Below are 26,553 nucleotides of genomic sequence, written 5' to 3'. Positions count from 1 at the left end.
TTCCATTGCATCAGTTTTTTGTTTAAGATTGGCAATTTGTTCTGCCAATTTACTGTTCCCATCTCTTCTCCAAAATACACCCCCAGGACCTTAATTCTCTTCTCTTGCAGCCTGAGGTCATGTCCTTCTTTTGGCTCCCTCCAGTTCTGATAAAAAATCTCACTCTTAGATGTGTTAATTTTTGCGGAGGAAGCCAAAGAGAACCGATCACAGCACTGCAGAGCTCTGCTAATTGAGGCATTGTCAGAGAGGAGCAGGGTGACGTCATCCATGTATAGAGATGTCTTTACCTCTCCTCCCCCACTTCCAGGCACTGGTATCCCATTAATGGCCTGATCCTGGCGCAAGGCACAGGCTAAGGGCTCCATAGCCAAAACGAATAACAAGGGGGATAATGGGCAGCCCTGCCTCACCCCTGAACAGACTTCAAAGGGGCGTGATCTATTGCCATTAACCATTACTCTGCTGTTGCTACCTGTGTACAGCAGGTTAATCCACTTTCTCATGATGGGGCCAAACTTCATGTGCTCAAGTACCGATGTTAAGTAATGCCGGTTTAGGCAGTCAAAGGCCTTTTCTAGGTCTACACCTAAAATGCACAGAGGGAGGGAGCGATCCTCTGAGTACAGACAGACATCCCTCAACAAGGCCAGGTTGTCGCTCATCAGGCGTCCTGCTATCCCACAAGTCTGTTCTTTCCCTACCAGTGAGGCCACTACATTTTGTAGGAGCAGGAAAAGGGCTTTGGACAGAATCTTAGTGTCCATGCCTAACAGGTTGAAGGGTCTCCAGTTCTTTATGTCATTCTTTGCTCCTTTCTTAAACAAGAGAGAGATAGTGCCTTCTCTAAAGGAGTCAGGCAGCAATTCTGTCTTATAGCTTTCCTCGAATAGGAGCAGTAGCGGATCCTGAAGCAGATCCCAAAAGGTGCAGTAAAATTCTTTAGGGAGCCCGTCAGCACCCGGATTTTTCCCCTTTTGTAAGCTCTCCATAGCCTGTCTCAGCATTTCTACTGTCAAATTCCTCTCAAGTACTTCCCTATCTTCTTCACTCAAAACGTTTTCTAGCTTTGAGGTAAAAAAATGAATTTCTTCATCCTTTACCTCTGTAGAGCTGTACAGTCTTGAGTAGAAGGCCTCGGTGCAGGAGAGGATAGCACTCGGCTCTGTTCTCTCTCTTCCCTCCTCATCAACTACACTTTCCATGACAGACTTGGAGCCTACCACTTTCCTGAAAAAGAAGCGAGTACACTTCTCATTTTCTTCCAAGAACTGCACTCAGCTTCTTAACAGCACTCCTCGACTACTTTCTTTCGCTATGCTCCGGATGTCCTTTTTTAAGAGGGTGATATCCTCGAGCACATCGAAGCCACTGTGCAGCATCGTGTAGAGACGCTGCAGCTGCCTCTGTTTCCTGGCTAGCACTCCTCTCCGTCTGGCAGCAGCCTTCCTTCCCTCAGCCATGAAAAAGGCCTTTGTCCTCACCTTCACCTCCTCCCACCACTCTCCTACTGACCCATACAGACACTGCAAGGACAGCCACTGTGATAGTTTCTCCTTGTAGCGGGATACTAATCCCCTCATTCTCTAGCAGCTTTGTGTTGAGTTTCCAGAGGCCTGGGCCAAAGACAGTCCCGCCCTTGAGTTCCACTCTACACCCTAAAGCCTGATGATCTGAGAAGAAGACAGGCTGAAGAGTGACCCCAACAACTTTCATTTTCTCTGACACAAAGCAATAGTCAATTCTGGAGCTGCTATTCCTCCCTGACCATGTATATCCTGCTGTTGTGGGATATATACATCTATATGTGTCTGAGAGTTTAAAGTCTTGAACTAAGTTTTGTAGGGCCAGTGAGCTGGAATCCAATTTTATCAGCCTTTTGGCTAAGATCAAGTTCAAGTGGCATGCCCGCAGTTCTTGTCTTTCCAAAGTTCTAGAAGGCGATCGAAGATCCTGAAGAGCGCTTGAGCTGGTATCACCCTAGGTTGAGCCTAGGGGGTTAAGGCCAAGCAGCAGCTGAGCTGGGTGGGATCCGGCAGCAACGTTCTCTCTCTCTGCTCTCTCCTCTCCCCTCTCCCTTTCTCTCTCTCTGCCTCCTTGGCCTCTTGGCTGGGAGTAGGTACTCGTGGCCTGCCCGCGGTGCTTACTTTCTTCCTCGAGACACGGAAGCACTATCCGCTCCCTCCCTCTCTCTCCTCCTGCGCCTGCACCTAGCTGGGCTTTGCCCACAAGGACAAAGGCCAGGGCTCCCTCGCTGCTCCTTTAGCAGCTAAACCCTCCTCTCCACAGGACCTTGCTCTCTCTCTTTCTCTCCTTTTTTCTTTTTTCTCCTTTCCAGATGGCAGACAAGAAGACACTGATCCGGTTCCACTGGACCAAGAAAACAGAGACGATGCCAACTGCGAAATCCTTTTTCATTACCTTCCTGAGAGGGATCCTGCAGTTGGTGGCCGGAGATCTCTACTGCCTGCAAGACAACAAGGCAGAGAGATACATGGAGGCCTACATGGCCACGGACGCCTCATATGAAAAGGCCACGAAAATTATCAGAGAAAAAGAGGGGCACCTGGCAAAAACCTGCCGGGCAGCCAAAAAGTGCGATGGATGCGGCGTCGAGGGACACCTCCTTCACTAATGCAAGGTAAGCAAACCTTCGTTTGCGCAGGTGGTGGAAGCCGACCGGCAGAAACCGGTCTCAAGACAAAGGGAGATAGGTGAGAACAAAGAACCCGCACCTCCCCTGCAGAGAACCGAAACTGCCGAGGCCACACCCCAGCCGCACCAGTGCCTCAAGATGGCCGCCAGGACGACGGACAAAATGGCTGACCGGAGGAAGGGTCCTGGATAACTCCCAGCAAGAAGGGAAAGAGGATCCACCTTCCGAAGGACAAAAGAAAAGAGTGGTAAGGGAGAACCGTTTCCTCGTCCTAGAGGAAACGGAACTTTCTTCCCCCGAGGCCCAGGAACCAACGGAGGAGGCAGCCCAGGAAATGGAAACCCTCCCCCCCGACGCCCAAAGATGACAGGAAGTGACAGCCCAGGAAACGGAACCCCCCTCCCCCGAGTCCCACGGACAACAGGAGGAGGCAGCCCAGGAAGTCGGAACCCCCTCCCCTGAGGCCCAGGAACAACAGGAAGAGGCAGCCCAGGAAGTGGAGCCCCCCTCCCCCAAGGCCCAGGAGCAACTGGAGGTCCCCGAAACTCCTGGAGAAAGGGAAGAGAAAAGCCTTCCCGAAGCAGTGGCGGAGAGTATCCTCGAGAAAGACTAGGATTACTTTGAAGCCGCCCTGGAGCCTGGACTGATGGTAGGGCTGGACCTGTCCAGCATGTTTACCTTTCAGTCCCCAGCGATACCTGGAGGGAGCCCAGCATATTCCCCCCAGGACCCGAACGAGAGGAGTTACATCTAGGCTAAACAGTGCCCAGATGTAGACTCCCAAGTTTTCCACTGTAAGCACAAAGAGAGGAGGTTCAACTTTCACTTGTTTAATCATGACTGTGAAACTTATCTTTCTAACAACTAACGTGAGAGGGCTAAGAGACCCGGTGAAAAGACGGGGAGTCTTTCATGATCTGGCCTCAAAGTCTTTCTCAGTTTGTTTCTTACAGGAGGTCCACCTGAAGGATGAAAGCGACAAGCTGACATTCAGCAGGGAATGGACGAAGGGAGAATCATGCTGGAGCGTAGGAGGGGTCCACTCTTCCGGAGTGGGAATCCTCCTCGGAAACCCAGAGATGACGCTGGTTTCCTCCTTCTCGGTGGTGCAGGGCCGGATCCTGGTCGTAGACATCGACTGGAGGGGGCAGAAGTTGAGAGCAATTAACGTCTATGCTCCAACAGAACCCTCTATCCTGAAGGAAGTGTTTGCTGACCTGGCCAGCTGCTGCACCACCAACAGACAGGTGGTGCTTGGCGGGGACTTCAACGTCGACCGGGAGAAGCGGAGCGATGCTAGCTCGGCAGAGCTGGAGTCGCTACTCAAGCAGTTCTCACCGGTAGACGGTTTCAGACGGTGCTGCCCTAACGACACCGGAACGACATGGAAAAACTCCCGGGGAGTGTGCAGCCGCCTGGACTACATCTTTCTGCACACGACCTGCTCCCTGGAGTCGGCGACGGTGTCCCCGGAGGGGTATTCCGACCACGAGCGATTGATGGTGGTGGCTAACACCAACCTGTCGCCATTCGGTCGTGGGTACTGGAAGCTGAACCGGGAGATACTGGAGAAAGATGAATTCAAGGCACTGTTCCGTAAAGACTACGCGAGCTGGGTCGATCTGAGAGACGGCTACAGCTCCATGGTGGAATGGTGGGAGTCGGTGAAAGACAGGACCCGAACCCTGGCGCAGACGTACTGCAGACGGAAGGTGGCCAGGGAGAGGAAGGAAGCTGCACGACTCCAGGGCCAACTAGAGGAGGAGTACAGCTCGGCTAACGGGGGAGGAGCCTTCAATTCAGCCCGGGCACGGGACCTGAAGGAGAGGCTCCACAAACTCAATCAGGTCAGAAGAGCCCAGAAAAAGAGTGTGATCCACGGCCTGAGACGGGGAAATGGAGAGGAACTGCTGGCCGAGAGCGACAAGGTAGAAGCGGCCACCGCTTTCTACACGGAGCTCTTTTCAGAAAAGCAGACGGAGGTGGTGAGGGAGGACTTGGAGGGTCCGATTGCGGCCGAGGAGCTGAAGGCGGTGCTCTTGTCCATGGAGAATGGCAAGGTGCCAGGGCCGGACGGACTCCCCAAGGAATTCTACACCTGCTTCTGGGACACCCTGGCGGAAGACCTGGTGGAAGTGGCGCAGGAGATCTTCCGCCGGGGGAAACTCGGAGACACCATGAGGGAGGGCTCCCTGCTCTTCAAGAGCCCTTAGCAGAGACGGTGAGACGGGACCCTGTCATCGACGGCCTGGAGATACCGGGAGGCGTGGGGGAAACCCTGAAGATCTCCCAGTACGCCGACGACACGACGCTGTTCCTGAGGTCGGACAGGGGGTTGAGGAGGGCCCTGCAGGTCATGGAGCAATACTCCAGAGTCTCGGGGTCGAAACTCAACCGCCGAAAGAGCAAACTGAAGTTCTTCGGGCCCTGGAAGCACAGGACGACGGCGCCGGAGGGTCTCGAGCTCTGCACGGAGCCCCTCAAAATACTGGGAGTTTCCTTCCAGAGCCAGGACAACGAGACCAACAACTGGACCAAGAGGATCGCCAAGGTGAACGCGAAGCTGGGTCTGTGGAAAACGCGGTCGCTGTCCTACACAGGGAAAGTGATCCTGCCGGCTTTGGTTTACCTGGCGGTGGTGTACCCGCTGCCGGCCAGACTCAGACGAGCGCTGCAAGGGATGATCTTCGGCTTCGTCTGGGGCGGGAAGTATGAGTACATCACGAGAAACCGGATGTGTCAGCCGGTCGAGGAAGGGGATCGAGATGTCCCACATTTCTCCCTGAAACTCGACTGCATCTTCTACTGCAACCTCTGTCGGGCGCTGCGGGAGCCCATCGGACCTCAGGAGGAGGACGAAGTGCCTAGTCGCCAAATGGGGTTTCCCCACGGCGAGGGAGCGCTGGAAAGGACTTTGGGCCCTATACAGGGATTAAAGGACAATAGCGAGTGGTAGGTTTGGAGGGACTCTCTTATTTCCGCAAATCCGCCCCCACTTGCAAAGATTGCTAACGGACAATCAATCTCCGTTACGCCGTTGTTATTTATTACATGGAGTGTTAATATGTGTGAGATGTTTCTTTTGAGATGTTTATTTTGCGGAATAAAGTATATTTTGTAGAACAAAAAAAATCTTATGACAAGGTTTACAAGTTATCTGTTGAACTACATTCTAATAGGTGTGGTCACATTCCAGGTCATTTGTTTACGTTTTTGTTTCTGGAGTACCTGTTAGATGAAATGTGCTAATATGTAACCTAACTCCAGTGTGAATAACTAGAAGACGGGAGCAGCTCCATTCCAGACCAAGGGAGCTTTGAGATTGGCTGGGCCAGATCTCTCATTTGCATATCTGATTTGGAAATACAACACTAAACCCCCTTCTTGCATGGATTTAACTTGCACCCAAGAGACCCCTACTGTGTATTGCTACTTATTTTTTATGATAAGTGGTGATTACCAGTTGACAGGTTTCATTTGTTGAATTATAAATGGTTCTGTATTATCACCCTGAATGGCCTGTACTCAAGGTTTGGTAGGGTATGTGTTTTCATTTCATTTACCAACTGGAATTTTTGCTCTTTTAGTATTTGTCTAGAAGGCTTTCTAAAGTCAGGAAGCCCATTTATTTGGTGAAAAAAGATTCTGTATTAATATTAATATTTCTCATACAACATAAATAGGGTCTTTTATGAATAAAAAGATCTTGCACTTGGAAATCTTGATAAAGCTGTGTGCTTCCATACACTCTAGCAGTTTTGATTCCTAATATTTGACCTTAGGTGTGGGAACGGGTCTTTTTTGCAATTTGATTTCCAATTGATCAGCACAGTATAGAAAATAGACCCATAAAGCAACCTCAGCAGTGACAAATGTCACTGGGTCACTTGGGTTTATACGTCGGGGTCCAGTAGTGAAGCTCCGCTCCTGTTTAGCTTCCGAAGCCATACAGGGTGCGGACCTGGCGCTTCAGCACGTACACCACGTCCATGGCGGTGACGGTCTTCCTCTTGGCATGCTCGGTGTAGGTGACGGCGTCGCGGATGACGTTCTCCAGGAACACCTTCAGCACCCCGCGGGTCTCCTCGTAGATCAGCCCGGAGATCCGCTTCACTCCCCCACGGCGAGCCAGGCGGCGGATGGCGGGCTTGGTGATTCCCTGAATGTTGTCACGGAGAACCTTATGGTGACGCTTAGCGCCTCCTTTCCCAAGTCCCTTTCCGCCTTTGGCTCTTCCAGACATCTTTGTAACGTACAGTTCTTTCCATACCCTATGCGGACGACACAATCCGACGAAGTGGGGAAACACTGGGGAAACGTCATGCAGGAATACGGGGCTGAAGACAGGAGGGCGTGTCCAAGGTGCGCTGGTGCACAGCGGAGGTGTGGCCGAGGCGAACAATCCAAAAGAGAAGTCCTAAGGGAATATCCAAAACACATGAGAAAGTCCAAAACCAGAAGATCCATCAGAACAAGTTAAAAACCGCGAAGACCGGTGGACAGGGAACAGGAACGGGAACCGAGATTAAAACCTTAACGGGACCAGGCGCTTCCATGTCCCAGACTCGCACGATACGGAAATCAGATGCAGAGCCCGGATGAGCGTCAGCGCCTGGCTTTTAAGGTGGGCTGGGAATGGGAAACATGTGCAGAGAATGAAGTCTTAAGTGAAAGGGCTGGAGCACCCTTAAGGAGGGGGAACTAATATCGTGACAATCTTCTAGTTATCAGCTGTGAACACGACACACACTGCTCATCTTTGATGTACAGATGCAGCCATTCAAAGTGCGCGGTACAGACACGTACCGGAGGTAATTGGCTACGGCGTCGTGCATCCTGACGCGCGATGACGCAAAATACCGCGGTATTTTTGCCGAGACAAGTTGCCTTTCTTATACGCGGAGGGATCTACTCGTGAGATGTCCGCTCGGTCCATTTCTGAGCTCAGTATAAGGTGTAGAAAGCATGACTGTCATCATAACCCGCCTCTCACCCTGGCCCGAGCCTGAAGCATGCCCCCTAGTGCAGGGTTAGAGGTGTGGAATAATGTTGTGACTATTGCTTCATCAATAACATGCTGATTGCATGTTTCTAGATGGGTATAACAGAGATCTCAACTACTGAGGGGCCTTACTCATAATTGCTTACACTTATATACAGATGCAGCCATTCAAAGTGAGCGGTACAGACACGTACCGCAGGTAAGATGACACGGGGTACCGCGGTGCGTGATTGGTTGACCGACAGGGGCACTCGTGGTCCGTTGGTCTGTCGTAGAAAGACTTACTGTAAACGTCTTTACTGTGCCCGTTGTAGCTATTGAATTTTACCACTGAAGGGAAATCTTAGTAGCTGAGCATAAAAAGAATAGGAGCATACTGTAACGCGTGTGAAGGCCATAAACGATATTAATTTTGGAACATAAACATACAGTATATAGCTGGTCTTGGTACTTTAAAGAAAAAAATACACACCAGTATTCCATTTCTCCCTAAACATTGTAAGCTTCGAAGTCTTTAACGTGATACCGGAGTCAACAAGCATCCTTTTAGAATTTGATTAAAAGGGAATATAATATGGAATTGCGTATCTCAAGAATTTAAAAATGGTATGATTACATCCGTGTGCTGCGACAGGGCTGTGTAGGGCTGTTTCGCCTGCCTGTTCATGCGAGCTGTCTTGTAGCCTACCTGGTCTAGGTGCGTGGCTACCAACTGACAGGTTGTGTGTTCGAATCCAGCTGGTGCTGGACTTTTCATTTTTATTTATTTTTTAATCGCGTAACATAAACATATTACTGTATGCAAACTTTACTGTATACAGTATGTATATGTATATTTAATGTCTTAACTGTGCCCATTTAATTGAATTTAAAAAAATTATTTGACACGAACATTAAGCTGTTTACATCTTCCGCCTGAGAACAGTCACCCGTTGCTACCCAACGCAGAAACACAGCCACTAACTAGCAAAGAGAGGACATTAGCTACCCAATATGATAAAGAAATAAATGATTGTTTTGTTTATTTCTTTTGCACATTTATATCGATTGTACAAGCACTTGGAAACTGTCCAATCCCTACTTCATCAGGCATTTTACCGGTCTGGCGCCGGTCTGTGTCTTCCAGGATATAATGCCAGGGAACTCTTGTTTTTATGTCCACTATAACAGACAATCTCCTTTGCTTTTAACCGAGCGTTTAATAATTTCCTAAAATGAAAATGATTTACTTTATTTCCCTCACGGGATCAATAAAATTATCTATCATCTGTCTAAACTATGGGACAGAATTTTGGGGTCTCCCCATACCAGAGATTATGGTAGGGCTTCAGAATGGTGATTAGCTGACACCATCTGACACCCCTCTGATTGGAGAAAAAAGACGTGCTGGTTTGCTATACATACTATACCAGGAAGAGGATTTCTTTCTATTCAAAACGTGTATTTTAAAAGTTTAAGAAGTAAAAACCTTACAGCGTACACAGATTTCTAAACTGATCAGGATCGTTATCTTTGCCTTATGCATAATAATGTTCACCGCTCTGTCCAGCAAATTAATAATAAACTTTATTTTATATAGCGTTTTAAACGAATAAGTAATTAGATTGCTCATAAACCTAATCACTTGCTTTTTCTTTTTATTTAGGCTCAGATTTCAACTATAGATCGTATTATTAATAACCATAATAACAACCAACCAACAAAAACAACCATATAAACATAATACCAACCAAAAACATAGATAACAAACACAATACAAAATCAAATATATCAAACCATTTTACTCTCGCAAATTCCACCAATTATCATAATCCCGCCCCTTATGCAAAACCAAACCCTCCTCCCATCCCAGTTTATCCTCTTTATCATAAACAAAATCCACCTCAATTTTCAACATAAAGCATTACACAAAATCAATACCTCAACACTCCATACTCAACAACGATAATTCACAAACAGCCAGAACATGTAACTACACATTCCCAAACAGACCTAATTTCAATAGCCCCGCCCCTTATGCAAAACCAACATCCCTCCCCTGTTCTCTCTCTCCCCTGGCGGTTGTAATTGTTTTTATTTTCAAATAAATTTTAGCAAAGTCATGTATTTTAAAAATCTTAAGATGTCTTTATTTAGTGGTTTCATTAGTGACAAAGGCTAAACTTTCTTGGAAAAATGTATTTTATGTAAATCATGTTTACTATTAATTCATTCAGGGCTAAAATATGTTCATTGTCTTCTAATGAAAGAAGGGTTCCTTTCGCCGTAGTTGGGAGCCTAGCCTTTAACTAGTAAGTACTGTACTTACTGGGTTTTTGAGGGGGGGGGAGGTGTCTTTCGCTGGAAATCTCGCCTCCTACTTTGAAAATACCCGTGAAACCGGTTCAATTCGTCACAGCCAGCACTCCTGCAGAGAGGGGGGTTGTACTTGCAGTGTATACAGTACACGCGTTATGCTCTTCGTTAATGTCTAAGCCGGAACATATCATTATATCTCATTTTGTATTTCTTAAAAAAAAATCGTTTTCCCAGCCTAACAGTATTGTTTTTAACCTGTAGTAGTTCAGGTGGGTAGCTGCGTCAGCATGCGTAGGCTGCAAAGGAACAAGTAATAGGTTTATTCCATGCTGAAAAAAAGAAAGAGAGGCATTCTGATGTATGAGTTCGGAAAACCGTCTTTGAGAACACAGACGGAGAGATTAGAGTGGTCGTGGCCGTCAGAGGTCAGGGCTGTGAAGATTAAAGATCTCTCCAAGCCCATTGTTTCTCATTTCACCTCTGACGGCCACGACCACTCTAATCTCTCCGTCTGTGTTCTCAAAGACGGTTTTCCGAACTCATACATCAGAAAGACCACCGAAACTAAAATTATTCTGCAGCTAGGATCACACATTCTCCCTTCCCTTAACGACAGATTACTGTTCTTTTAAATTTTCTCCATTCATTGGAAGTTTCATTTCACACCTCTCTGCACCCATTCTGACTTCACACCTCTTGATTGGCCTCTCTTTCTGTCCCCTGCTCCCGCCTCTCACTCCTCCTCCCTCTCAACCTTTGTTCTCCCGCTACTTTACCTTTGCCTACTGCCCTGTCTCTCTCACACCTGAAGAAGGCTCCACGGCCGAAACGTTGTGTTCTCTTTCTTCTTTTTTTCAGCATGGAATAAACCTATTACTTGTTTTTAACCTGTAAAGCGCTTTGAGGAGCCACCTTTAAAGGCACCATATACAATAAAGTTAATTATTATTACTATTGTAAATTTGATGGACAGAGAGGTGAACATTATTACACAGAAGACAAAGATAGCGATTTACATTGCATTGTGTATCGTGCTGCTTTAATACAGTTTTAAATACTTAAAAGTCTAAACAGTATCAGCTTTATTTATGGGTTTTAAATAAAGGTGATTTAAATGCGATTTAAATCAATATAAATGTTTATATTGTAACGCATAGGTGACTATTCATTGTTATTTAAATGACTTAAATTCGATCATGTTGTGATATTTAGAAATATACATTTGTTTGGTGCGAGTGAAGTTTTATTTAATCTCTGAGCCATACTGATTCTTCTGGAAGCCAGTTTCCGCCAGGGAGTAAAAAAAAAAACACACTATGGTATTCTCTCCAATGCAGTGCAGTTAAAAACATACCTCTGATGCTGCTCCTAAATGAATATCGTTTATGACCATCAGAAGCTTTATGCTCCTTTTCTTTTTTCCAGTGGATTGAACAGGGAGAGGCATTTCATGATGTACTTTTCACTGATGAAACAACAGTGGCTCTGGAACAGTTTTCAACCAAGTCGTTTTATAAAAAGGGGAGATATGTACACATTACTGAAGCTAAAGGTTTAGCCTTTGTCACTAATGTAACCACTAAATAAAGACATATAGAAATCCCTACGTTACAGACTGTATATGGCTGGTATTGGTAATTTAAAGAAAATATACACACCAGTATTCCACTTTCTCCCTAAACATTTTAAGCATTAGAGTCTTACATATGGTTATTTGGGAAACGTTTGTACGTGCTCCTTCTGACCATGTTACTGTTTACTGTTACTGACCATATTAAGTTTAAGTGCCTGTGGGCACTTTTCCTGTCCGTGGGGGGTGGACCGTCTTTCATTAGAAGGTTAGTCTGTTCTACTCTGAGAATGTAGAGGGGGTGGAAAGTGCCCGCGGTCATTTAATTAGTATTAAAATTCACACTGATTCCCTTGCGAAGATACGGACATAGGAATATTCGTGCGTGGTCAAAAAATGGCATAAAAACGACAAAGTGAAGGCTGTGAAAACATTCACAATGTACTTTATACACAAAGCAAATATACCCCCCCCCCTCTCAATTCAATTCAAGCTGCTTTATTAGCATGACAGATGGGTACAATCAGTGTTGGGTATTTACTTTGCTTTGAGATGCCACTTTTAAAGGTGATATATAAAATCAAAGCTTTAACTTGCTTTAACTCCGCAAGTCTGAGTTCTTGTGTCTGTCCTATCCGAACCCGAAAGTATTACAATATGTATCTTTATAGCAGGTGGTGTACAGCTTTTTAGTATAGATTACACTTTTCTAAAATGTATTTAAAAAATAAAAACGATTACAATCTAATCTTTCCACGTTTGATCCCAAAATAAATCTAAACAGGGAGAAAGCTATGCTGAAAGTTTATTAAGATACTTAGAAGACAAAGATATCAATTTATGTTGCATTTGTCTGATTGTGAATCAAAAAACACATATATTTAAACCCGCATTTGCGATTTAAATCAAAACGTTATTTAAATCAATATAAATGTTTATATTGTAACGCCTAGGTGACTATTCATTGTTATTAAAGTGACTTAAATTCGATCATGTTGTGATATTTAGAAATATAAATTTGTTTGGTGCGAGTGAGGTTTTATTTAATCTCTGACTCAGTGATGGCCTGGCATGGTGAGGTGCGCTGGCAGCTATGTGGTGTTACGCAGTGGTGGCCTGACACGGTGAGGTGCCCTGGCAGCTGTATGATGCAGTGGTGGCCTGGCACGGTGAGGTGCGCTGGCAGCTGTGTGATGCAGTGGTGGTCGGGTATGTAGAGGTGCACTGGCAGCTGTGTGTTGTGACGCAGTGGTGGCCTGGCACGGTGAGGTGCGCTGGCAGCTGTGTGATGCAGTGGTGGCCTGGTACGGTGAGGTGCGCTGACAGCTGTGTGGTGTGGCGCAGTTGTGGCCTGGCACGGTGAGGTGCGCTGGCAGCTGTGTGATGCAGTGGTGGCCTGGCACGGTGAGGTGCGCTGGCAGCTGTGTGATGCAGTGGTGGCCTGGTACGGTGAGGTGCGCTGGCAGCTGTGTGGTGTGACGCTGTGGTGGCCTGGCACGGTGAGGTGCACTGGCAGCTGTGTGATGCAGTGGTGGCCTGGCATGGTGAGGTGCGCTGGCAGCTGTGTGGTGTGACGCAGTGGTGGCCGGGCACGCTGAGGTGCGCTGGCAGCTGTGTGATGCAGTGGTGGCCTGGCACGGTGAGGTGCGCTGGCAGCTGGGTGATGCAGTGGTGGCCTGGCACGGTGAGGTGCGCTGGCAGCTGTGTGGTGTGACGCAGTGGTGGCCGGGCACGCTGAGGTGCGCTGGCAGCTGTGTGACGCAGTGGTGGCCTGGCACGGTGAGGTGCGCTGGCAGCTGTGTGGTGTGACGCAGTGGTGGCCTGGCACGCTGAGGTGCGCTGGCAGCTGTGTGATGCAGTGGTGGCCTGGCACGGTGAGGTGCGCTGGCAGCTGTGTGGTGTGACGCAGTGGTGGCCGGGCACGCTGAGGTGCGCTGGCAGCTGTGTGACGCAGTGGTGGCCTGGCACGGTGAGGTGCACTGGCAGCTGTGTGATGCAGTGGTGGCCTGGCACGGTGAGGTGCGCTGGCAGCTGTGTGATGCAGTGGTGGTGTGGTATGTAGAGGTGCACTGGGAGCTGTGTGTTGTGACGCAGTGGTGGCCTGCCACGGTGAAGTGCGCTGGCAGCTGGGTGATGCAGTGGTGGCCTGGCACGGTGAGGTGCGCTGGCAGCTGTGTGGTGTGATGCAGTGGTGGCCGGGCACGCTGAGGTGCGCTGGCAGCTGTGTGACGCAGTGGTGGCCTGGCACGGTGAGGTGCGCTGGCAGCTGTGTGGTGTGACGCAGTGGTGGCCGGGCACGCTGAGGTGCGCTGGCAGCTGTGTGATGCAGTGGTGGCCTGGCACGGTGAGGTGCGCTGGCAGCTGTGTGGTTTGACGCAGTGGTGTCCTGGCACGGTGAGGTGCGCTGGCATATAATGAATATATTCATGTGCATCCAACACACAGTTCAGCTAGCAACTACACAAAATCTAAAATATGAGCTCTACTTGCCACTTACAATACCAACAGTACCAGCTAACTTCAGTAGTGACATTTTCATGGATCTTTTTAACAATAAAATTTACAACATCAGACTTCAGACACAATTAAACAGGCCTCAAAAAGTCTGGTACAAACATTTTCAGCATGGTGAAACATGGTGAACATTTCCACCACTGCGTCACACCACGCAGCTGCCAGCGCACCTCACCGTGCCAGGCCACCACTGCATCACCCAGCTGCCAGCGCACCTCACCGTGCCAGGCCACCACTGCGTCACACCACACAGCTGCCAGCGCACCTCACCGTGCCAGGCCACCACTGCGTCACAACACACAGCTGCCAGCGCACCTCACCGTGCCAGGCCACCACTGCATCACCCAGCTGCCAGCGCACCTCACCGTGCCAGGCCACCACTGCGTCACACCACACAGCTGCCAGCGCACCTCACCGTGCCAGGCCACCACAGCGTCACACCACACAGCTGCCAGTGCACCTCTACATACCCGACCACCACTGCATCACACAGCTGCCAGCGCACCTCACCGTGCCAGGCCACCACTGCATCACCCAGCTGCCAGCGCACCTCACCATGCCAGGCCACCAGCTGCGTCAAACCACACAGCTGCCAGCGCAACTCACCGTGCCCGGCCACCACTGCATCACACAGCTGCCAGCGCACCTCACCGTGCCAGGCCACCACAGTGTCACACCACACAGCTGCCAGCGCACCTCACCGTACCAGGCCACCACTGCGTCACACCACACAGCTGCCAGCGCACTTCACCGTGCCAGGCCACCACTGCGTCACACCACACAGCTGCCAGCGCACCTCACTGTGCCAGGCCACCACTGCATCACACAGCTGCCAGCGCACCTCACAGTGCCAGGCCACCACTGCATCACAACACACAGCTGCCAGTGCACCTCTACATACCCGACCACCACTGCATCACACAGCTGCCAGCGCACCTCACCGTGCCAGGCCACCACTGCATCACACAGCTGCCAGCGCACCTCACAGTGCCAGGCCACCACTGCGTCACAACACACAGCTGCCAGTGCACCTCTACATACCCAGCCACCACTGCATTACACAGCTGCCAGCGCACCTCACCGTGCCAGGCCACCACTGCGTCACATAGCTGCAAGCGCACCTCACCGTGCCAGGCCACCACTGCATCATACAGCTGCCAGCGCACCTCACCGTGTCAGGCCACCACTGCGTCACACATATTTCAGCGCCATATATTTCATGGAAATTATGGAATATAATGGATGGATATCTTAGTTATCTTTCTAGTTCACAGGTTTGCATGCATAATTTAATTTTGAAAGCCACTTAAACATCAGGTACTACTGTTGTATTTATGAAAAAGAAACAAAACAAAAAACATACAAACAACTGTGCCATCCTACTCCTTAGTTAATACATTTTATTATTCAAAAACAGTTAACATTGTTAGCAAAATATTTTGAATTATATTTAACCATATTTTTTCTTTAGTTTTGTATTTAACTTATTATATGATAGTCAGACTTAATGTATATTTGAACAATGAAAATATATTTTTACAAGATTTTACATTAAGCACTAAAAATTAATATGGTTAATAATAGTAAACTGAAATATGCTGTAACGAGATCGGTTAAACTGCGAAGAAAATGCTTTCAGAGAAAATGTTTCAGGTGTGAAGAACATAGATCTCCAATGCAATTTCAACCAAACCTGTTCCCACACACCCTGCCCCCACTACCATTAGAATATACACAAACATTTTAGCGTTTCATTCTGAGCAGAAGACCCTCACACCTGAAGAGTGCTGGCTGTGACGAATTAAACCGGTTTTACAGGTTTCAATCACAGACCATGTGACATGGGACTCAGTAAACTACAGTAACACCGTATTTGATAAAGCTATAAAAACGCTATAAAATAATGTGACTTAGCACAGAACAAGTTTACAGCACAGTACAAAAATAAATGCTGACCATGACTTTAGAAGCATAAATTGCCTTACACTCAATTTAAACACAAGCTGTCTTTAGCCCTCTAAGCTGGTTCATACAGAAATGTAGAGATCCAGGCTCAGAACACACAGCTTCATTAGCGAATACATATGCAGGACAACTAGAGAAGACGTTTTACAGAGGATGGATTTTTAGAAACATCCCATCAGACATCCCATCATATTCACAACGTGAAATCTAGAAAATAATATTATTTAACCAAAATCCGCAATATGGAAACATAACCTGTGTAATTGTTGATAGATGATGTACTCGTAACATTTTTTCAAGACGAACTACAACATTTAAAAAATGACTTGTATGTACTTGATATCTCTAATCAATCCACGGGTCCCAGCACAAAACGAAACTAAAACGCATACCGTTTCGCGGTTCTTATTAGTTGCTCAAAAGTAATTTGACCGTATGAAATGCATAATATAAACCTAGAAACATATACGTGAGCAGTACTTAAGCACTGTAGTATCGGTGTTAAGACATACCTCTCAAATACTGTAAATCAAGTTAAAAATATCTCAAGACCGATTCTGCTCATAATGAAACCATGTTTCGTGTATGTTTTCTTTAAAGTACCGAGACCAGCCATATACTGTATGTTTATGTTCCAAAATTAATACCGTTTATGGCCTTCACACGCGTTACAGTATGCTCCTATTTTTTTATGCTCAGCTACTAAGATTTCCCTTCAGTGGTAAAATTAGATATGAATATTCAATACTTAAACGGGCACAGTTAAGACATTAAATATACATATACATACTGTATACAGTACAGTTTGCATACGGTAATATGTTTATGTTATGCGATTAAAAAATAAATAAATAAAAATGAAAAGTCCAGCACCAGCTGGATTCAAACACACAACCTGCCAGTTGGTAGTCACGCACATAGACCAGTAGGCTACAAGACAGCTCGCATGAACAGGCAGGGGAAACAGCCCTACACAGCCCTGCCGCAGTACACGGATATAATCATACCGTTATTAAATTCTTGAGATACGCGATTCCATATTATATTCCCTTTTAATCAAATTCTAAAAGTATGCTTGTTGACTCCGGTATCACGTTAGTTAAAGACTTCAAAGCTTACAATGTTTAGGGAGAAATGGATTACTGGTGTGTATTTTTTTCTTTAAAGTGCCGATTCCTGGAACACCCCTCTGAAGTGGTTCCATAAGAAAAGAAAGCGTTGATAAATACAAGTGTCTTTTAATACACTCTTTGCTGTGCTCTTGAGGATCCTTGTGATATTTTAAGCTCTAGTTGAATGATAGGTGTCGCATTTTAAATCATTTTCGTAGTTAGAAATTATGAAACGCCCTGTTAAAAGCAAGGAAGGTTTTATGCCCTTTGAAGTAAAACAAAATGCCTGACAAAGTATGGCTTGGACAGATTCCAAGTGCTTGTACAAATGTGCTAAAGAAAGTATACTTTGAATATACAGCTTGTCCAAAGTCATCCATTATTAATACTATTAGTAATATCTTCAGTAAAGGCTTTGATGCATAAATATTTCTGATAAAGGTAGGTTGTGTACTTTTGTCCAACTGAGCAATCTAGCTTTCATAAAATATACCAACATTTTAATGACTGATGATTAACATGCTGTAATACACAGTTCAAAATTAAAGGCTCAAATGCTGTACATGAGAGGTTAAGCTCCCCCTGGCGGTTTTACAAGGCGACGCCGGATAGTAAGTCACGTGACACACGTGAACCGCGTGATACCCCGGTGGGCGTGTCGCGGTATGCCGCGAAATACCTCACCCATTTTGAATGGCTGCATCTGTACACCGATACCTAGTGTTCTCGGTGCACTCCCAGTGTTCAGAGGATACCCAGTGTTCCCAGTGCACACCCAGTGTTCAGAGGATACCCAGTGTTCCCAGTGCACACCCAGTGTTCCCAGTGCACACCCAGTGTTCAGAGGATACCCAGTGTTCCCAGTGCACACCTAGTGTTCAGAGGATACCCAGTGTTCCCAGTGCACACCCAGTGTTCAGAGGATACCCAGTGTTCCCAGTGCACACCTAGTGTTCAGAGGATACCCAGTGTTCCCAGTGCACACCCAGTGTTCCCAGTGCACACCCAGTGTTCAGAGGATACCCAGTGTTCCCAGTGCACACCTAGTGTTCAGAGGATACCCAGTGTTCACAGTGCACACCCAGTGTTCAGAGGATACCCAGTGTTCCCAGTGCACACCCAGTGTTCAGAGGATACCCAGTGTTCCCAGTGCACGCCTAGTGTTCAGTGGATACCCAGTGTTCCCAGTGCACACCTAGTGTTCAGAGGATACCCAGTGTTCCCAGTGCACGCCTAGTGTTCAGAGGATACCCAGTGTTCCCAGTGCACGCCCAGTGTTCAGAGGATACCCAGTGTTCCCAGTGCACGCCTAGTGTTCAGAGGATACCCAGTGTTCCCAGTGCACACCCAGTGTTCAGAGGATACCCAGTGTTCCCAGTGCACGCCTAGTGTTCAGTGGATACCCAGTGTTCCCAGTGCACACCTAGTGTTCAGAGGATACCCAGTGTTCCCAGTGCACGCCCAGTGTTCAGAGGATGCCTAGTGTTCCCAGTGCACGCCTAGTGTTCAGAGGATACCCAGTGTTCCCAGTGCACGCCTAGTGTTCAGAGGATACCCAGTGTTCCCAGTGCACGCCCAGTGTTCAGAGGATACCCAGTGTTCCCAGTGTTTGAGTTCTGCTTCTCCGGTGTTTCCTCTAAAGCAGCTTTCCTCCCCCGGAAATGCAGTCGGCCTTTCTTACCCAGAGGGGAAAGCATTCCTTCTCTGATCTAGGGTGTTTTTTTTTTGTCTGTCTTCTATATCTGTTACCTTGTTTAACAATCGCTAGCTACCATCATTAGCCATTTTTAATAAAGGTCGTACTTTCGGGTCATTGCAGTTTGCACAGGCCTGCTTCCTGTCGAAGAGGACATCTTGAGCAAGAGTTTGACCTGCCCAGTGTAGACTTCAGAAACCCTTAAAAGGTCTCCACCAACATATCCTGCGTTTTTCTGAAGGAAATACAAATGTAATGTAATATGAGCGTTATGTAACACAAGCATGATGTAGTATTGTGAGTATCACTTAGGGATAATTGTGTCTGGGCTCTGCCCATGACATCAGGGAACAACAAAGGCATCCTTTCTGTCCCCTTTAACCAATGTGCAAACAACATATCTTTTATTCCTCATTTATGTAGAGGCTGGAGACCCTTAATGAAGTTATATACTTTTTCACCTGAACAATCAGTGCAACATGCATCATAATCTGAAAGAGAAACAGAGTTTATTTTTAATTCATATAGAGGTCGGAGACCCTTAATGAAGTTATATACTTTCTCACCTGAACAATTAGCGCTGCTTTTATTAAAGTCTGAAAGAGAAACAGAGTTTGATTAGGTACAGCAAAGCCATCCTGGCCCAGTGTTCCCTAGTGCCTAGTGTTCAGTGGATACCCAGTGTTCCCAGTGCACGCCCAGTGTTCAGAGGATACCCAGTGTTCCCAGTGCACACCCTTGAAGTGGTGTTCCAGCCATACTCACTGTGACTTGTGGGAGCAGGAGTGGTGGTGCTGGATGTTGTTAAGTCTGGGAATGAATGAAAGACGTTAGTTCAGCACCAGCTCCAGAAACCAGTGGGAGAGCTGACTTTGGTTTTGCAGGGAGAGCTTTTAAAAAATCATTTGACAGCCCAGACTGATTAATTGATCATTGACTAACTCAACTAACTTGTTCATTAACTAACTCGATTTTTGACTGATCTAATTGCTTGCTGGGTTGTCAGAGGGTTGGCTGATCTGACAGATCGATTCACTGATTTATCCCAGGCAGTTCCTGGTCCAGTCAGTCCGGGGGTCTGTGACTCTGATCCAGTCAGTCCACGGGGTCTGTGACTCTGATCCAGTCAGTCCACGGGGTCTGTGTCCCCGGTCCAGTCAGTCCATGGGGTCTGTGTCCCCGGTCAAGTCAGTCCAGAGGTCTGTGTCCCCGGTCCAGTCAGTCCAGAGGTCTGTGTCCCCGGTCCAGTCAGTCCATGGGGTCTGTGTCCCCGGTCCAGTTCTGGACACTCCACTCAGAGCTCTTCCCAGGTCAGGGGGATCCCCTCCAGACCCCCCAGTGTGCAGCCCCACCTGGATGATGCTCCAGTCCGCTCAGCACACAGCAGCTCTCAGTGGGGAGGAGAGCAGAGGGATGGAGCCAGTTCAGAGAGGGGGGGTGATTAGGAGGCCATCATGGGACAAGACCAGGGGGGGAATCAGGCCAGGACACTGGGGTAACACCCCTACTCTTCTCCAGAAACACCCCGGGATTGTTAATGAGCACAGAGAGTCAGGACCTCGGTTTGACGTCTCATCCGAAGGATGGCGCCTGTTTACAGTCCAGTGTCCCCCGTCACTATACTGGGGCATCAGGACCCACACAGACCCCAGGGTGAGAGCTGCTGGCCCCACTCACACCTCTCCCAGCAGCAACCTTAGTTTTTCCCAGGAGTCTCCCCTCCAGGTACTGACTAAGCTCCCACCTGCTGGGCTCCAGTGGGGAGGGGGCTGCCAGCTGGGAGCTGCAGGGTGAGATGGCTGCTGGGCAAACGATGGCTAAAGAGCTTCCTAGGACACCCTGGACTTCGTGGTCGACTTCCTGCTCTTCAGACAGAGGTGGCTTGAAATCTGTCTCGTTACAAGGAGTATTGGACACGATGCCCCCCCTGCTATATCCCCGCCAACTGGTGGCACGCCAGTTGGCTCTCGGCCTCAATCCGTCAACCACAAACTCTCCGGGATGAAAGAGAAGGACAGACTCTGTTCGTTCGTTTCGGGGGGGGGAAACAAAAGCTAAACAGATTTTAAAAAAAAAAAATTTATTGATGCTTAACAAAAACAAAAATTACGATACAGATTAATGTCAAGGGTTTATTTAGTGACCCCCCCCCATCTTACGATCATCACAGGACCTTAAAATAATACTTAATAATACAAGGTCATGCAGACGGTCTGAGGACTCAGGTGGAGATAATGTGAAAGTTTTCCACAGTCCAGTCTGGGGTCCCTCAGCATCAGTCCAGACTGGGGTCTGGGGTCCCTCAGTTTCAGTCCAGTCCAGACTGGGGTCCCTCAGCTCCAGTGCAGCCCAGTCTAGGGTCCCTCAGCTTCGGTCCAGCACAGTCTGGGGTCCCTCAGCTCCAGTCCAGTCTAGTCCAGTCCAGATCTTAGCTGGACTGTCCAGTCCAGTCGTCTGGTGTCCCTCAGCTCCGAACCAGTCCAATCCAGTCCAGATCTTAGCAGGCACAGAACCAGGAAAGGAACCTGGAAAGAATATTGTTATTGCAGGTGTGAGGGACACAGACTCAGACATCACCATGACATCAAACAGCAAGAGGAGACTCCTCCTTGAGTCACAGACACGACAGGGCGGCGCCTCCCTGTCTGCTCACCTGCACCTCCTCTTCTTCTTCTTGTCCTTCCCGGCAGCCTGGTCCTCCTCTCCCTCGCTCTTCCTCTCCTGACCCACGGTCTCCACCGCCTCCATCGGCTCATCCTGATCATCTGTCTCCACCGACACGCAGCTCAGGGAGTTTAAAAAGACCCACCAGCGCTTCTGAAGCAGAGACAGGAGAGTCACGTTAAGAGTCGGACTGGACACTCCAGTACATGAACACTGCACTGAGAGAGAGAGAGGGGTTCATACACACACACTGACTGGACACTCCAGTACATGAACACTGCACTGAGAGAGAGAGGGGTTCATACAGACACACTAACTGGACACTCCAGTACATGAACACTGCACTGAGAGAGAGAGGGGGGTTCATACAGACACACTGACTGGACACTCCAGTACATGAACACTGCACTGAGAGAGAGGGGTACATACAAACACACTGACTGGACACTGGACAGGAGTAAAAAGAGGATCAGAGCATTACCCACCTTCTTTTTCTTCTGTCTCACAGGAGGTGGTGATTGGACCTCCTCCAGCTGGAGTCCGAGGAGGGAGAGAGGGGGCAGGAGAGGGACAGCACAGGGAGAGAAAGAGACAGACAGGTGAGTCAAGTGTCCCAAGAGTACAGAGACTCTGCTGAGATCACACTCGCAGTGAGTGACCTGGGTGTAGCCCACTAATACTGACCCACTGGACACCACAGGACAGAGAGGAGGAGGAGAGAGACACACTGCCTGGACACCACAGGACAGAGAGGAGGAGGAGAGAGACACACTGACTGGACACCACAGGACAGAGAGGAGGAAGAGAGAGACACACTGACTGGACACCACAGGACAGAGAGAGACAGAAAGGAAGGAGAGAGAGAGACAAAGATGATGGCACAGAAAGACAGCAGGCAAAGAGAAAGATTGAGTTTGAGGGACAAACAAACCAAGAGAGAGAGAGAGGAAAGAGAGAGAGAGAGAGAGACAGACTGACAGACGGGGCTGAAAGAGAGAGACAGAGAGGCAGGGACAGACAGACAGCAGGCCGAGTGAGAGACACTGAGATCAAAGGGACAGACAGGGCTGAAAGAGAGAGAGACAGAGAGGCAGGGACAGGCAGACAGCAGGCCGAGAGAGAGAGACTGAGATCGAGGGACAGACAGACTGACAGACGGGGCTGAAAGAGAGAGAGACACTGAGACCCAGGGACAGACAGGACAGGAGGCAGGGTGGGACCAGCACTGACCTCCTTCCTCTCTCCTGCCGGAGGAGCTGTCTCCACCTCCTCTTCCTCCTGCAAGTCAAGAGACAGGCTGAGAGAGAGACGGGCTAGCGGGACATCGGGGAACAGAGCTGAAGGCAGAGAGCAGAGGAGACAGGCCCAGCTGGGACAATGCAGGACAGACAAAGAAACAGACAGGGAGACACACGGAGAGACACAGGGAGAGAGACCCAGCTGGGACAACGCAGGACAGACAGAGAGCAGGGAGACATGGAAAGACACAGGGAGAGAGACAGGGAGAGAGGGACAGACACAGAGAAAAAGAGAGACTCAGACAGAAGGACAGAAAGACAGAAAGAGAGAAGTACAGACGGACAAAAAGACAGAGAAAAGGACAGATGGACTGATGGACAGAAAAGGACAGAAAGACAGATGGACAGAAGGACAGAGAAAAGAACAGAAGGACAGAAAAACAGAAGGACAGATGGACAGAAGGACAGGACAGAGAAAAAAAAAGAAAGACAGAAGGACAGAGGGACAGAGAAAAGGACAGATGGACAGAGAAAAGGACAGAAGGATAGATGGATAGAAGGACAGACGGACAGACTCTGCCCCACTGGCCTTGTCAGACATCTCCGCCTCTCTCCTTGCCCTCCGCACCGGGGAGCCCCAGGCGGGGCCTGGCGGGGCCGGGCGGGCGATGGAGGGCAGGACGGGTGGGGGCAGGGGCAGGGGCACCGCCCCCGGGCATCGGGGGGGCTCGAGGGGCATGGCGGGGATGAAGGGGGGGCGGCGAGGCGGGGTGGTCAGGGGCCGGAGGGGGGGGGCGGGGGCGGGGAGCGGAGGGGGCTCTCGGGCGCGGAGGGGGGGGACACTGAGCAGAACGAGCCGGGCGAGCCCGAGCGGGACGAGCCAGGCGACCCCGGGAGCTCCGGCTGCAGCTCGGCCGCGCTCTCCAGCTTCTGGACGAGCTCGGGGAGACAGGAAGACACCACAGGATTCTGTCCAGCGGGGAGAGGGGGAGACACAACGCAGGGGGGATGAGGAGCAGAGACTACGCCTGGACAGGTGAGTTTGTCCAGTAAGAGTCCGGACAGGTGAGTCTCTACAGTGTGTCCAGTGAGAGTGCGGACAGGTGTGTGTGTACAGTGTGTCCAGTGAGAGTGTGGACAGGTGAGTGTGTACAGTGTGTCCAGTAAGAGTCTGGACAGGCGAGTGTGTACAGTGTGTCCAGTAAGAGTCCGGACAGGCGAGTGTGTCCAGTAAGAGTGTGGACAGGTGTGTCCAACAGTAAGAAGCTGTCTAACCCTTTAACCCAGCTCAGGAAAGTTAGTGGGTGCTCTGTCTCCTCCCAATATCTCACCTTCAGGTCTGGTGAAGTGACAGACCACAAGGAGACGCTGGAAACGAGGACACAAGACAGAGGTCAGGTCCACAGAGCTCACTCAATCACTACAGCAAGCAGAGACCTCTCGGCCATCAGGACTGTGTGGTTTAGTGTAGGGAGCTGTAGGGTATCGGGAGTTTAGGGGTCAGTGTGGGGAGCTGTAGGGTATCGGGAGTTTAGGGGTCAGTGTGGGGAGCTGTAGGGTATCGGGAGTTTAGGGGTCAGTGTATGGAGCTGTAGGGTATCGGGAGTTTAGGGGTCAGAGTGTGGAGCTTTATTATTATTATTATAATACAGCGAGCGCTGCTGGGGGTGGAGAGGCCAGTCGGAGGAGGGCTGGACGCTGGACGCTGGACGGCGGGCGGGAGGGGTGGACTTACGACGCCTCGCCGGGCCCGGGTCCTGCTGCGACCGCGCACGGCCGTGCGGCATCTCTGTTGGTGCATCGTCCTGCCGAGACAAGCAGAGTCACAGTGGGGAGGGGAGGGGGCGCAGCCACACAGCTGGGCGGCTTGTTCCCCACCCCCGCCCCCCTCTGTGTACAGTAGAGCCTCCTGTCCTGACTGGAGGACCTCACCCAGCTGTGTCTGGAGAGAAGCCGGGGTATCGGCTTCAACCACAGGGCTGGGCAGCTTGTTCCCCACCCCCACCACCCTCTGTGTACAGTAGAGCCTCCTGTCCTGACTGGAGGAGCTCACCCAGCTGTGTCTGGAGAGAAGCCAGGGTATCGGCTTTGTTCCACACCCCCACCCCCCTCTGTGTACAGTAGAGCCTCCTGTCCTGACTGGAGGAGCTCACCCAGCTGTGTCTGGAGAGAAGCCAGGGTATCGGCTTTGTTCCACACCCCCGCCACTCTCTGTGTAGAGGTGCACCTCCTCTCAATATCTTTTTACAGCACGATCACACCAATAAGAGTGGAGTAATGTTAAAAAAAACAACTTGTTTCTCAACTTATTTTGTTATTTCTCGCCTGCGACGCTTTTGAGCGACTTACCGATTTCACGGGGATACTTCAGAGCGAATCTGAAGCTGAAACTGTGATTTGATCGAAGTCGAAGTAACCCGCGAATCTTTTTTTGAAGAAACACGTGTTTATTAAGCGCTATATAGTCCTTTCCTCCTCCTCTCTCTTCACTCCTCTGAGCTCACGGGGCTCCGGCACCGCCCCCCGCTAGAATCCGCCGCTCTGTGACGTCAGGCTGCTCACTGTGATGCCCCCGTGACGTCGCCCCCGACGCGCTCACGGCTCGGCCGCGAAACAAAAATGGCCGCCGGGTCCACATTTTTTTTTGGGTGGAAATGTTATTTATCCAACTCTCAGCGGCCAGCCGGGTGTCCCTGTACGACCCCAGTAGTCGCCACCTCGCACAGGCAGGGGAAACGGGTCCAGCTGTTTCCTGCCCAAGGGTTACAAAAGCTGCACTTGAATTTAAAGACAAAATCACGTCGAGGGCGCATTCAGCAACCCCACGTCTCATCCGAAGGACGGCGCCTGTTTACAGTCCAGTGTCCCCGTCACTATACTGGGGCATCAGGATCCACACAGACCGCAGGGTGAAAGTGCCCCCTGCCGGCCCCACTAACACCTCTCCCAGCAGCAACCTTAGTTTTTCCCAGGAGTCTCCCCTCCATGTACTGACCAGGCTCCCACCTGCTGGGCTCCAGTGGGGAAGGGGCTGCCAGCTGGGAGCTGCAGGGTGAGATGGCTGCTGGGCAAACGATGGCTTAAGAGCTTCCTAGGACACCCTGGACTTCGTGGTCGACTTCCTTCTCTTCAGATGGAGGAGGTTTGAAATCTGTCTCGTTTCAAGGAGTATTGGACACGATGCCCCCCCCGCTATATCCCCGCCAACTGGTGGCACGCCGATGACGAGGGCTCTCGGCCTCAATCCGTCAACCACAAAAGAGAAAGAGAGAGACAGGTGAGTCAAGTGTCCCTAGAGCACAGAGACTCTGCTGAGATCACACTCGCAGGGAGTGAGCCTGTGTGTAGCCCACTAATACTGACGCACTGGACACCACAGGACAGAGAGGAGGAGGAGGAGAGAGACACACTGCCTGGACACCACAGGACAGAGAGGAGGAGGAGAGAGACACACTGAGGACAGAGAGGAGGAGGAGAGAGACACACTGAGGACGGAGAGGAGGAGGAGAGAGACACTGACAGACAGGGCTGAAAGAGAGAGAGACAGAGAGGCAGGGACAGGCAGACAGCAGGCTGAAAGAGACACTGACAGACAGGGCTGAAAGAGAGAGAGACACTGAGACCCAGGGACAGACAAGACGGCGAAACTCCACCACAGACAGGACAGGAGGCAGGGTGGGACCAGCACTGACCTTCTTCCTCTCTCCTGCCGGAGGAGCTGTCTCCACCTCCTCTTCCTCCTGCAAGTCAAGAGACAGGCTGAGAGAGAGACGGGCTGGCGGGAAATCGGCGAACAGAGCTGAAGGCAGAGAGCCGGGGAGACAGGCCCAGCTGGGAC

The 26,553-nt window shown here is 49.6% G+C and overlaps 1 protein-coding gene and 1 non-coding gene across 4 annotated transcripts; one reads left to right on the top strand and one right to left on the bottom strand.

Annotated features, from left to right (window-relative positions):
- Positions 1-6,223: 6,223 nt before the first annotated feature.
- Positions 6,224-6,281, top strand: LOC138243815 (U7 small nuclear RNA). The gene has a single exon (XR_011192433.1). It is a non-coding gene; the product is annotated as a U7 small nuclear RNA (small nuclear RNA).
- A 280-nt stretch (positions 6,282-6,561) lies between these two features.
- On the bottom strand, positions 6,562-21,626 carry LOC138243205 (histone H4 type VIII). 3 transcript variants are annotated; one of them, XM_069198724.1, is made up of 4 exons: positions 21,467-21,626; positions 19,579-19,623; positions 19,380-19,409; positions 6,562-7,073 (listed from the first exon to the last, which is right to left on the bottom strand). In XM_069198724.1, exon 4 carries the CDS (start codon positions 6,897-6,899, stop codon positions 6,588-6,590), a length of 312 nt encoding a protein of 103 aa, XP_069054825.1. In that variant the 5' UTR covers positions 6,900-7,073; positions 19,380-19,409; positions 19,579-19,623; positions 21,467-21,626; the 3' UTR covers positions 6,562-6,587. The 3 variants fall into 3 exon arrangements, 2 of the variants coding, with proteins under 2 accessions (XP_069054825.1, XP_069054826.1); XM_069198725.1 differs by lacking the exon at positions 21,467-21,626 and having other exon boundaries at positions 19,579-20,025; XR_011192038.1 differs by lacking the exons at positions 6,562-7,073; positions 19,380-19,409; positions 19,579-19,623 and adding an exon at positions 20,908-21,338.
- Positions 21,627-26,553: the final 4,927 nt, after the last annotated feature.

Source organism: Lepisosteus oculatus, chromosome 14 (genome assembly GCF_040954835.1).
Source record: "Lepisosteus oculatus isolate fLepOcu1 chromosome 14, fLepOcu1.hap2, whole genome shotgun sequence".
Taxonomy (NCBI): domain Eukaryota; kingdom Metazoa; phylum Chordata; class Actinopteri; order Semionotiformes; family Lepisosteidae; genus Lepisosteus; species Lepisosteus oculatus.
Note: the sequence above shows the minus strand (reverse complement) of the source record. Positions and strands in the feature narration are given on the sequence as shown.